The sequence below is a fragment of the Aythya ferina genome, assembly GCF_964211825.1.
Source record: "Aythya ferina genome assembly, chromosome: 4".
Classification (NCBI taxonomy): Eukaryota; Metazoa; Chordata; class Aves; order Anseriformes; family Anatidae; genus Aythya; species Aythya ferina.
In genome coordinates, this window is record NC_140300.1 from 57,546,348 (window position 1) to 57,557,419 (window position 11,072).

At 38.4% G+C, this 11,072-nt stretch overlaps 1 protein-coding gene and 1 long non-coding RNA gene across 4 annotated transcripts; one reads left to right on the forward strand and one right to left on the reverse strand.

The window, feature by feature from the left end:
• Positions 1-1,301: 1,301 nt before the first annotated feature.
• On the reverse strand, positions 1,302-2,928 carry LOC311435763. The gene is made up of 2 exons (XR_014692390.1): positions 2,658-2,928; positions 1,302-1,874 (listed from the first exon to the last, which is right to left on the reverse strand). It is a non-coding gene; the product is annotated as an uncharacterized lncRNA (long non-coding RNA).
• TLR3 (toll like receptor 3) lies at positions 1,630-10,694 on the forward strand. 3 transcript variants are annotated; one of them, XR_014692389.1, is made up of 6 exons: positions 1,630-1,741; positions 2,165-2,409; positions 4,027-4,475; positions 5,322-5,513; positions 7,065-8,951; positions 9,471-9,606. XR_014692389.1 is itself a non-coding variant. In XM_084517147.1 (6 exons), the coding sequence occupies exons 3-6, from the start codon at positions 4,035-4,037 to the stop codon at positions 9,697-9,699; spliced, it is 2,688 nt and encodes an 895-aa protein (XP_084373273.1). In that variant the 5' UTR covers positions 1,630-1,741; positions 2,165-2,409; positions 4,027-4,034; the 3' UTR covers positions 9,700-10,694. The 3 variants fall into 3 exon arrangements, 2 of the variants coding, with proteins under 2 accessions (XP_084373273.1, XP_084373274.1); XM_084517147.1 differs by having other exon boundaries at positions 7,065-8,890; positions 9,471-10,694; XM_084517148.1 differs by lacking the exon at positions 1,630-1,741 and having other exon boundaries at positions 2,048-2,409; positions 7,065-8,890; positions 9,471-10,694.
• Positions 10,695-11,072: the final 378 nt, after the last annotated feature.

Genomic DNA, 11,072 nt, shown 5'->3' on the forward strand with positions numbered 1-11,072 from the left:
TGTCTAAGAACAGTGGCAGAAAAACATCTATTCTTCTTTCCTTAGAGGTAGATAGAAGCTTGCTTTATCTGCCCCACTGTCCTCTCATCAGTTTTCCTCAAAGCTGAAGGATGTCCCTTGTCAAGCCTTGCCTCAGATCTTAACTGTTCAGCTCTCTGCTCTTTCCTGCTTGCTTACTCCTGGTAGCTTGGCTCGCTTCCAGACCTCTTTCACTTCTTTCTATACCCAACCACAATATATGGAGCTTTTACCATGAGCCATGGGTATTGTCTGTGTGTTATTTTGGGTCTTCCCCTGATGCTTGCAGTCTGACTTCAGTTTATGAAAACACTGAAGTCCCACTAGCCACATGCTACTGTGTTAACACCTGTATGTATTTAAAGACCAGATTAAGATTAGTAATTTTCCTTTTTGCTTTTTCTCTAGGCTAAGTTTTGGTGGCATGTTTGTTCTGGGAGTGTTCCATCAGATACTGCACCTATGTCCCCACCTTCTGTGCCTGGAGTCCAAATAAACTTAAAGTGGGTCTGTGCAGCAGCTGGCTGCTCTCTGTGGTCAGCTGGAAGTGAAATGGCTACATATCCAGGATTGTGCCCCACTGCCTATTGTCGCCATTCAGAGCCAACTGATGTGAGTTGCTTTCATCACCCACCATATGGGGTCATTGCTTAATTTTGCTTTGCTTTTTCCCTAAATTATTCTTTGGACAGGTGGACTGCTTGAATTTTTCCTTCACTGTGAGTTCACCATGTCCTTTACAGGTCTTGAAAACACAACTGCCATTTAATTTACAGTGAAGTTATGGAAACTTGAGAACCTGATGTGATTTCACATCACTGAAATAGGCACAGATGTGTCAACTTTTGTCCTCTGCCTCAGAAATCCTGTACTTGGTGAACCTGCACTGTCTGTGTATGCCCTAGAGTCTGCCTTGCACAGTGTAAGTTGCTGGTTCTTCCAAATCATGCTGCAAAATGGTAGAGGTGTTGAGCAGGAATCAGCTGAGAGGTGAGATCAAAGAGCAGCTTTCACCTTGCAAAGAGTATGGTGTAGAGGGAAATGGGATGCAAAATACCTGGCAGTATTGCTGTGCTACAATAATGCTCTGCAAAGGTTGTTTGTTATTCTGTTTCTTTGCCATCAATGCAATCCCTTCTGTTCCAGAGCAGCAGAGTTGTAAAACATAGAGGGAAAATCCTCCTCAGAGTAATTTAGTGTGACTGCATTTACGATCAAATTATCTCTGCAGAAGCACACGGGGTAGCAAGGAACAAATTTATTCTTCCCACAGCAAGCTAAAATGGAAGACAAAAATTTAACTATGAAATGGGAATGAAACAGGCCTTGGAACCTCTCAGCTGCAAAGGAGCATGGTTCTGGTGTCCATTTTGGTGTCCTAACTCCAAGGATAAGTACTAGTTTATACCAGGCAGTTGCTCTGCCTCCCGGTGCTCTCCAGCACTGCCAAGCTGCCAGTGGTCCCAGATTTAACAGGACACAGGGTGGCAGCCAGCACAGTTTCCCTCCCCTCCCAGAGCTGCTGGCAGGTGGAGGGTTAACATTTTCCTTTGGGCTGTGATTTCAAGCACTTTGAAGGAAGGATTATGGCCCACTTTTACTCTTTTCTAGGCAAGTGCTGCGGCTACTCACTCTACTCCAGTGACTCTACTTCAGGGACTACCTGAAAATGTGAGCTGAGCATATGGCTGGATGAGCCCTGCAGAGGCTTCTTGAATGAGAGGTTTGTGAGCCTCCTGATTTGCGACACACAGGTGCACCGATGCCAATGTAGCCCAAGCAGCAGGACCTTTTGTCACAGCCAGATGCATGTATTGGACAAGTCCTCTCTTTCCAGAAAAGTGATAGGCAGGTCCCTGGAAAATGCAAATTCACAAATTGTGTTAAAAGGAAAAACATCTAAAAGCTGTACCTGAAACTTTTATTTGGACTTTAGGAATCATTTCCCTATTTTATTGCAATAGAAAATATTTGATTACTGTATCTTACAATTAATATATTATGCTGTCACTTACATTCCCTTTTTAAAGAGGCATACTTTATTTGGCTCTGTAGGACCCTTATGGGGCATTGTTTCCACATAAGAGTAATATCCCTATGCCAGTAACCTATCAGTAACATATCTGCTTTTGGGATATGTCCTCAGGTTTTTTTCAGAGACACGGAAAATAGCCAGGATTGTTGCTGGGTTGTGTGATGCTGCTCATCTGTGAAACCCCTGTGCACTTCCAGCAGCAGCTGCCCTGCTGGCACAGAGGCTTGCCCATCTTCACTTTCGCTTTCACTTCTCCTTCCGGCTCCGGGCAGCTTCTTTCCTGATGGTTTTCATGCACTGAAGAACATGTGCAGTGCCTGGATGCCCCCATACTGAAGGAGGTAAAGCCCACAGTGGTAAGTTGATGCTGTTCTTCAGGTATTTGTAATAAATATGGGTATCAGAGAGGCGAAGCTAAGGCACTGCTCAGGCGTTTGGCAGTTTCCCTGGTCATAGATTTCTCTGAACTTGCACAAAGTCGGTGCCCTTGCTGTTTGCTTAATGAGAGTGTGCTTGGGTGCTTGTGTCTTGCTGTGAGGACCCCAGCTGGCAGGAGGTATTTATGTTAAACAGCAATCACTGGTGGAGTGGGAATATCACTTACTACGAGATGCTGGAGGATCCCTTGCTACAGTTCTCCAATTTTAAGATTCTTCCTAATAATATCGATGGTTCTGGTTCTGTCTGCTGTCCCTTAAATATTATTCTGTAACCTTGTCTTTTAAAGCTGATAGCGGGGGTGTCTTTACTTCACTGGATTCCCAACCAAAGCATGAAACAGTTAAAGCTGTTTCCAGACTTCCTGCAATGAAAACGGCCAAGCACAAGGAGGCAGCCCTGTTAGCCTCACTGGAAGTAATCCAAAGAGCCGGGGTTTATATTTGTATAGTGCATTTCTTGCTCCTTTCAAACTTTAAAGATGAACTGGCAATAATTACCGAGGAGCCTGGCAGCTACCTTATCTCTGTAAAACAACCCTCAAAAGTATGCAGGCTAGAGGCATCAAACAAGCTCCCCCTTTGGTTTCCTGCACTCTTCCAGCTCCTGGGTTGCAGAGGAATGAGGAAGGAGAACAAGTGCTTCATATTCCTCAGCTGGAGGGATAGGGGGCTGTGTTCAGCTGCAGGTGTAGCAGGTCAAGCTGCCTGTAGGACTGCCAGGTTTAGTTATGTGCTGTCCCCTCACCTCCCCTGTTCCCTTGCCAGAGGCAGGTGAGCAGAGAGCCAGGCTGAGTGAGCCACAAAGGACAAGACAGGTCCACATGCAGTGCCCAGCAAGGAACTGAATCTTTATTAGGACATTTTAAATTGAAATGCCTTGAATCTATAGACAGCATTTTCTCTACAGCTTGGCTCTTCTCACTTTTTTTTTTTTTTAATTTCTATTTTTTATTAGGTCAGTATAGGTTTAGTTTGTTCTTTCTCATTTGCCTTTCTATAGCCTGGTATTCCTTCTTTTATTAAAGCTCTAACTAAAGTTAGACAAGCAACAAAACAAAAATAGATGGTTAGAATTTTGTGTGAGTGGCTTGTAAAACAAAAACTGGCAAGAATTGTAAAATAAAGAAGTGGCATTTATATTAGGCATTCTTACTGCATATAGCTATAAATAATTAAAGTGTAGTAAAGCTCAGAGCATAGATAATTAACACTGAAGAGCCTGTGCATAATTTGTCATATTTATTGTACTTTATGCTTGTTAAATCAATCCAAAATTAATCAGAAAAAGGAAAATGATTGAAAATTTGCACTGATTATAGATAAACCGTTGGTAGATTTTTAAACATAATTATTTCCAGCAAAGAGTGATTATTAAACATACCTTTTCCATAGGTAAAAATAATCAGTGTTTGCTCCGTATAAAACTACATGATTTCTTGTTCCTGGCTTGCTTAGCCTTCAGGTTAAGTTATAATGTATGAATTGTGTCAAAATGACTGTAATTTGTAATGCAAATTCATTTTGCCTTTGCAGATAAAGCCATGGGAAGTGATATTCTTTGTTGGAAGAGCTTATCTTTGAGACTGGTGTCTGTCTGCTTGCTGTGTGCATCAGTTGGAAAACAATGTCAAATCAGAAATACAATGGCAGACTGCAGTCACCTAAAACTGACTCAAATTCCTTCTGATCTCCCAAACAATATAACTGGTTTGGACATTTCTCATAATCAGCTAAAAAAACTATGTCATGCAAACCTGACCAAGTATAGCAAGCTGGTTTACTTAAATGCAGGATACAACATCATCTCTAAACTGCAACCAGAACTGTGCAAAAATTTGCCCCTGTTGCAAATTTTGGTGCTAGAACATAATCAATTGCATGAGCTCCCTGATGGAGCATTTACTTCCTGCTCCAACCTAACTGAGCTCAATCTAGGATACAACATAATAGATGTAAAAAACAATCCTTTCAAGACCCTGGAGGTAAGCTAAAAATGCACCTTTTCCTGTAAATAAAGTATATATGAGGAATTTATAGTATGTGTGTACAAAACAGCTGCCTATTTCCATTTGAAAATACCCAGCATATAACCTTTCTTCATCCTTTTTCTAAAGAAAAGGCCTAGTGGCTTCTTGTGTTAGAACACACTGAAGTCCCAGCCATCCCTGAGAGTCAACGCTCTCCTTCCCCTTTCCTCTGCTGCATGCCATCAAGGCATCTCTCCATACAGAATCCGTGCTGAAAGAATAGCAGCAGCAGATGAAGCATAAGGTGGAATGGCTGGTCAGGAGTCTGAGTTGCATGAGGTCTAAAAACAGTAGCTAGCCTAAATTCTCAAGGTCAAGGCATAAACACTCAGACTGTGAAGACTGATGCCTAGGCTAAATGTAGTGTCTCCTAGCGCTTCGGAGACCGAAAGAATAAGAAGGCTTTTAGCTGCCTTTGTTTTTCCTGCTAGTTCCTATGTGGTTAAATATTCTCTGTGGCATTTATGAGGTTGGGGGTCAAGGAAGGGCCTAAGGACAAAAGAACATAGAGGCAATGTGTGGGAACTAATTGTCCTACAGTGTTCTAATGAGCACAGCTGTGGTTTTGGGCAAGGCTGTACATTTCTGTCATGCTCAGTATTCCAGTTCAGTTATGTAAAATGCACTGGCTTGCATCACAGGACTGCAGACTCTCGACTAAGTGTGAAGGACTATAGCCAGCTTTGGTAGTACTATTTGTAGTATTGCAACCAATTTCTCATGAATTAGACAACTGCAATATTTCAATTTTTTTATTACATAAAAATATTTTTTATGATTCTGTTTGCATCTTCTCTGCAGAACTTGAATATTTTGGATCTAACTCATAATCACTTGAAGTCAGCAAATTTAGGATTGCAACAGCAGCTGAAGAACCTCCGTGAGCTTGTGTTGTGTGGCAATCAAATCACTGAGTTAAAAAAGGAGGACCTCAGTTTTCTTAGCAACACTTCATTGAATAGTCTTGATTTGTCATCAAATCCCCTGAAAGAGGTAGGAAGTATTTCAACATAAATTCAACTGGTGTAAGTACAAAATTGAACTATCCTGACTTATCCCATATGATTGTATGGCTTATGTTTTATACATATAATTTGAATCCACCAGGATCAAAGTTAAAACCATTCTATTATACACAGCATTGCTCCTGACCCTCAACAGTAATACACAATTATTTTCCTGATGCTGTTATCAGAAAGAGGTGTTCTCATGTAGATCAGAAGTCTCAAGCAAGAGCTAGATTGAGTAGCTAGCAGGGGTTGGAACATTTGAGGGGTTGGAACCAGATGGTTTTAAGGTCCCTTCCAACTTGAGCCATTCTATGATTCTACCTCTGTGAGCCCTCATCATGTACATTCTATGCAGGTTTGTTTTTTTTTTTGTATGAACTGAAGGTGAACAGCTGAAAAAATCTTTCTAAGTCAGGGAGAAAATATGATATTACGAAAGACTAATTAAACAATCTAGGTCTCCCTTTCTAGTTATCAGAGAGAAATTTCATTTGTGCATGTGGGCTACTCCAGAGAAATAATCATTACAGAGAAGTATATTTACTCTTCACTTAAAAAAAAAAAAAAAAAGGCATTTTTTGCTCTGCCACCTACCTCACTGCTTTCTACCTTGTTCTTTCTGACCCTCTCAGTGTTAAAACACAATTCATTAAAGAGTAATGTTAGTGTTGCAGTTCCAAATTGGTTCACCTCTAGGCTTCATGCCTCCCTGTTGCTGGTGCAAACTGTAATGAGGCCGTAGACTAGCTCAGTTGAGGAAACTCTACAGATTTCTTGGCTTGGTTATCTTGTAGCCAGGCTAGTTCCCTATATGACCACATGAATATCCATACTGGCAACAAGTGTACAGCCGGTGGATAAGTGGATGGGACTTTGACAGAGCTACTTTATGCTAGTTTAGCTTGCTCTGAATTTACAGTACTGCTATCTGAAAAGCAGCCTTATACATTTGAATTGAACTGATAAATGGAGTATTTAATTATTCAGCTGACATGTGAAATCAAATGAGAGGTCAGCACTATAACAGAGGCTTGCAATTTATGTCATGGAAGGAAGTGTGTAATATCATGGTTCATGAATATAGATTTTGTTCAGATGGTTTTCTTCTTGTTTTAACTGAATGCCTAAATCATTGTTTTTACATCTGTTTTTGCTCTAGTATATTGGTATCCTTAGCAGAAACCAATAAATGGAAGATTAAAAGAGATTATCTCTATTTCTATGGTACTTGCAGCAAAAAGATTTTCACTAGTTGGATACACAATTATAATCAACTTTCATCTGACTAAGAAACCTCTTATTTATTCTAAAATAGTACCACTCAAAATTATGATAATCATATTAGAATTTTAGAACCACTAGCATGTGAAACAGTATTCCAAGAAGTTTGTCTAAAGTCAGGTGTGGAAAAAGTTGGGAGTTTTATTCTGTTTGATGATCTCACTTGAATACGCTTCCCAGATTTAGGCTTTGCGGGTCAAATATCTTCTGTAATCCCCTTGCTTAGGCCATTTTTTTTTTCCTTTTCTTTTAGTTTCACACAGGATGTTTACGTGCAATTGGAAATCTGTTTGGCCTTGTACTGAACAATGTTGATCTTGGTGAAAATCGCACAGAGAAACTTTGTACAGAATTATCAAACACAGCAATTCAGAACCTCTCACTGAGCCATGTGAAGCTTTCATACATCAACAAGACAACTTTCCAGGGACTGCAAGGAACAAATCTTACAGTTTTAAACCTTTCCAAAAATTCTCTCTTTGTGATAGAAGATGACTCATTTCAGTGGCTTTCAAATTTAGAGTACTTAAACCTGAAGGATAATATTATTCATGTATCTTCACGTTCATTTTATGGATTGTCCAACGTCAAACATCTGAATCTGATAAATTCGCTCACTGGGAAAATTGAAGATTTTTCCTTCCATTGGTTATACCACCTGGAGTACCTTTTAATGGATAATAACAATTTTCCACGAATCACTACTAATATGTTCACAGGTCTGAACAACCTGAAATACCTGAGTCTTTCTAACTGCAACATAAACTTACAAAGAATAACTAATACAACATTTTTATCACTTGCTAATTCCAGCTTGCAGGTTCTCAACCTCACAAAAACAAGAATCTATACAATAGAAAGTGGAGCATTTTCCTGCTTGGGACACCTGAAAATTCTCGATCTTGGTCTTAATGAAATTAGTCAAGAGCTCACAGGTCATGAGTTTAAAGGTCTCAATAACATACAATATATTTATCTTTCCTATAACAAAAACTTGACTTTGCGAAGTGAGTCATTCTCTTTCGTTCCAAGCCTTAGAATGCTGATGCTAAGGAAGGTAGGTTGCAGTAATCTGGCAATTTCTCCTTCACCTTTTCATCCTCTACAAAATTTGACTGTCCTGGACATCAGCAATAACAACATAGCAAACATAAAGGAAGATTTGTTTGATGGACTTCACAAACTTGATATTCTGAATTTGCAGCACAATAATTTAGCTCGACTTTGGAAACATGCAAATCCAGGAGGCCCTGTTCTTTTTTTAAAAGACCTTCCCAACTTGCATGTTCTAAATTTAAAATCAAATGGGTTTGATGAGATTCCAGTTCAGGTTTTCAAGGGTCTGTTTCAGTTAAAATATTTGGATTTAGGATCAAATAATTTGAATCTGCTTCCAGCAACTTTATTTGATGACCAAACCTCTCTGAATTCATTGAACCTTCAGAAAAATCTAATAACCTCAGTTGAAGAAGAAGTGTTTGGCTCAGCTTTCAAGAACTTGAGAAAACTAGAGATGGATTCCAATCCATTTGATTGCACCTGTGAAAGTATTGCTTGGTTTGCTAGTTGGCTTAATGCGACTCAAGCTTATATACCTGGATTGCAGTCTCAGTACATTTGCAACACTCCGCCTAAGTATCATGGTACTTTGGTATTGCATTTTGATAGCTCAGCCTGCAAAGACAGTGCTCCATTTAAACTTCTGTTTATGATCACTACTACAGCTGTGATGCTACTCATTTTTATTGTTCTTCTCATCCATTTTGAAGGGTGGAGGATAGCTTTCTACTGGAACATTTCAGTAAATCGAATACTTGGTTTTAAAGAACTTGATAGACTACAGGAAGAGTATGATTATGATGCTTACATTATTCATGCAAGACACGACAGGAATTGGGTGTTAAAGAATTTCATATCTCTGGAAAAAAATAAGCAATTTGAAGTTAGGTTTTGTTTAGAAGAACGGGACTTTGAAGCAGGCATATCAGAATTTGAAGCCATAATTAACAGTATAAGAAGGAGCAGGAAGATTATTTTTGTTGTGACTGAGCATCTCTTAAAGGATCCCTGGTGCAAGAAGTGAGTAGAACATAAAACACTGTATGTAAGGGGACAAAATTCTTAACAGATTTTTAACAAGGTAATCCTTATTTTTGCTATGTAGATTAATTACAAATTCAATGCAAATTCTACTTTAGTATATCATAATTTTTGAACAGTTACAAAATTAATAAACTTAAGTGCTCTACATGTACACTAATGGATATTTGAACCTCTGTCAATATCACCTCTGTAGATTGCTTTCCCCAAAATTACACATTTGAAACACAGTAACAAGTTTTGTTGGTGAGATCACTAGCATACAAAGATGATTTTTATTTATCTTTAAACAACTATTTTCATTACTTCTTTGTAGTAATCTTGAAAGGGAAGGAAAAGACTGTACGATTTAGATTATATTTTTAGATCGTAATTTTTTTCTGTAGTTAAAAAGTAATTTAACATAAGTTGTAACACTTTCTTATCACCGAATGTACATTAAAATCCGTTTATAAAATCAGGGTATAATGTGTTAATATGTGAGCTGTCAAAAGAATTATTTGTCCTTTCTTTCCCCAGCATGAAATAAAATACATTTTTTGTCTTATTTTTGCTTCAGGTTTAAGGTGTATCATGCTGTTCAGCAAGCTATTGAACAAAGTCGGGACTCCATCATATTGGTCTTTCTTCATGACATCCAAGATTACAAGTTGAATCATGCACTTTGCTTGAGAAGAGGAATGTTCAGATCTCGCTGCATCTTGAAGTGGCCAGCCCAGAAAGAAAGAGTCAACGCATTTCATCAGCAATTAGTGATGGCACTTAAATCTAATAGTAAAGCACGGTGAATGTTGATAGTCAAACTATCAGCTTTCTGTCATTAGAAAACTAGCAAGCTGTCAGTAAAAAATGAAAAAAGTTTGTCATACCGGAAAAATACAATAGTCACTAATTTAAATGTAGTTGTCTACAGTGCAATTCACCTGCACCAAGGTGGCATTATTTAAAGTGGACTACAATTGATAGTCATTCAGAGTGTGTATCAAAAAGCAGTTCTGAAATGACTGAATTCTGAAAATTCTGAATGACCGAAGTCCTAGGGAAAAGTCCATCTGACATAATGTGGAAAAACCATGGGCTCTCTCCTTTAAAGGGGTATGTAAAAGAGAATGCAACAGAAAGTAGAATGGACACTACTATTTGTTTTCAAAACAGAAGGGGTGGTTCAGAGAGATTAAACTGGAAAAACTTTCTATATGAAACACAGTAGGTAACATGGAAATTATTTCTGTAGTCAAAGCCACTAAAAAGGAACAAACCAGACAGAATTCTGTATTGTAATTTTTTATACATTAATTTGGCTGTTTCTTCCTTCCTCCTTCTGTACTTTTCAGAAGCATGGGGTAGTAGGCAATTGCATAGTATTAAGATACAGATTTACAGGCTAGTACCTTGATCTGAAGAGAGCTGAGAACAAGGGAAATGTGCTCTGAAATGATGTTTATCATGTTTGAGACTGTTTGCAATTTTATGGAGTGTTTGAGCACAACTTATTGACTCTACACAGTTATTTGTACATTTCTGTTAATGTTTAATTGTTCCTTCAGAGGAACTTTCAAACTTTGTCTTAAATTTTCAGTACTTGTTTGGTCCTTCATTAGCTGAGGAATATTTTTACTGTTTTTCCCCTATCATTTCTCTCGTCAGCTTCAATACCACCATTATTCCAAGAATGTTGTTTTACTGCTTTAGACAATAGATTTCAGATGGTTCAATAGTTAACATTTTAAGCAGCTTTTCTTATGGTTTGTTAAATTCATAGATTAAAAACATCGTGTTTTAATAGTTTTTTTTTTTTTTTTTTTTTTTTTTTTTTTTTTTTTTTGTCCCATGATGACAGAAAATAAATAAGAAATATATAACGAAACAGGTTTTGCATGCACAGGAAGAGTGAAAGGAGTGTTGATTGCCTTCACTTGCTCAGGAAGTCCTGGAGTGAAAACAAAAGGTTTTGTTTACAGATGAAGTGATAGATGATGATTCCCTAATTACAGTAATAGGATTATCCCATTGTGATGCTTTCATCTCATCTTTCTGTTCTTTTCAGGCTAAGTGACAAATTCTCTCTTTGTGCATGGGCCATGAAAGTTGAGGAGGCAAGGCAGTGAGGATGGGGTGCCAGATATGCGCCATGTCAATTGTCCTTTCTTTTATTTAATGA

Bases quoted from the DNA above. Each gene is read 5' to 3' on its own strand.
- TLR3 (XM_084517147.1), top strand. From the start codon at position 4,035: ATGGGAAGTGATATTCTTTGTTGGAAGAGCTTATCTTTGAGACTGGTG. The intron at 4,476-5,321 runs GTAAGCTAAAAA...TCTTCTCTGCAG, and splicing joins ATCCTTTCAAGACCCTGGAG to AACTTGAATATTTTGGATCT. The intron at 5,514-7,064 runs GTAGGAAGTATT...CTTTTCTTTTAG, and splicing joins CATCAAATCCCCTGAAAGAG to TTTCACACAGGATGTTTACG.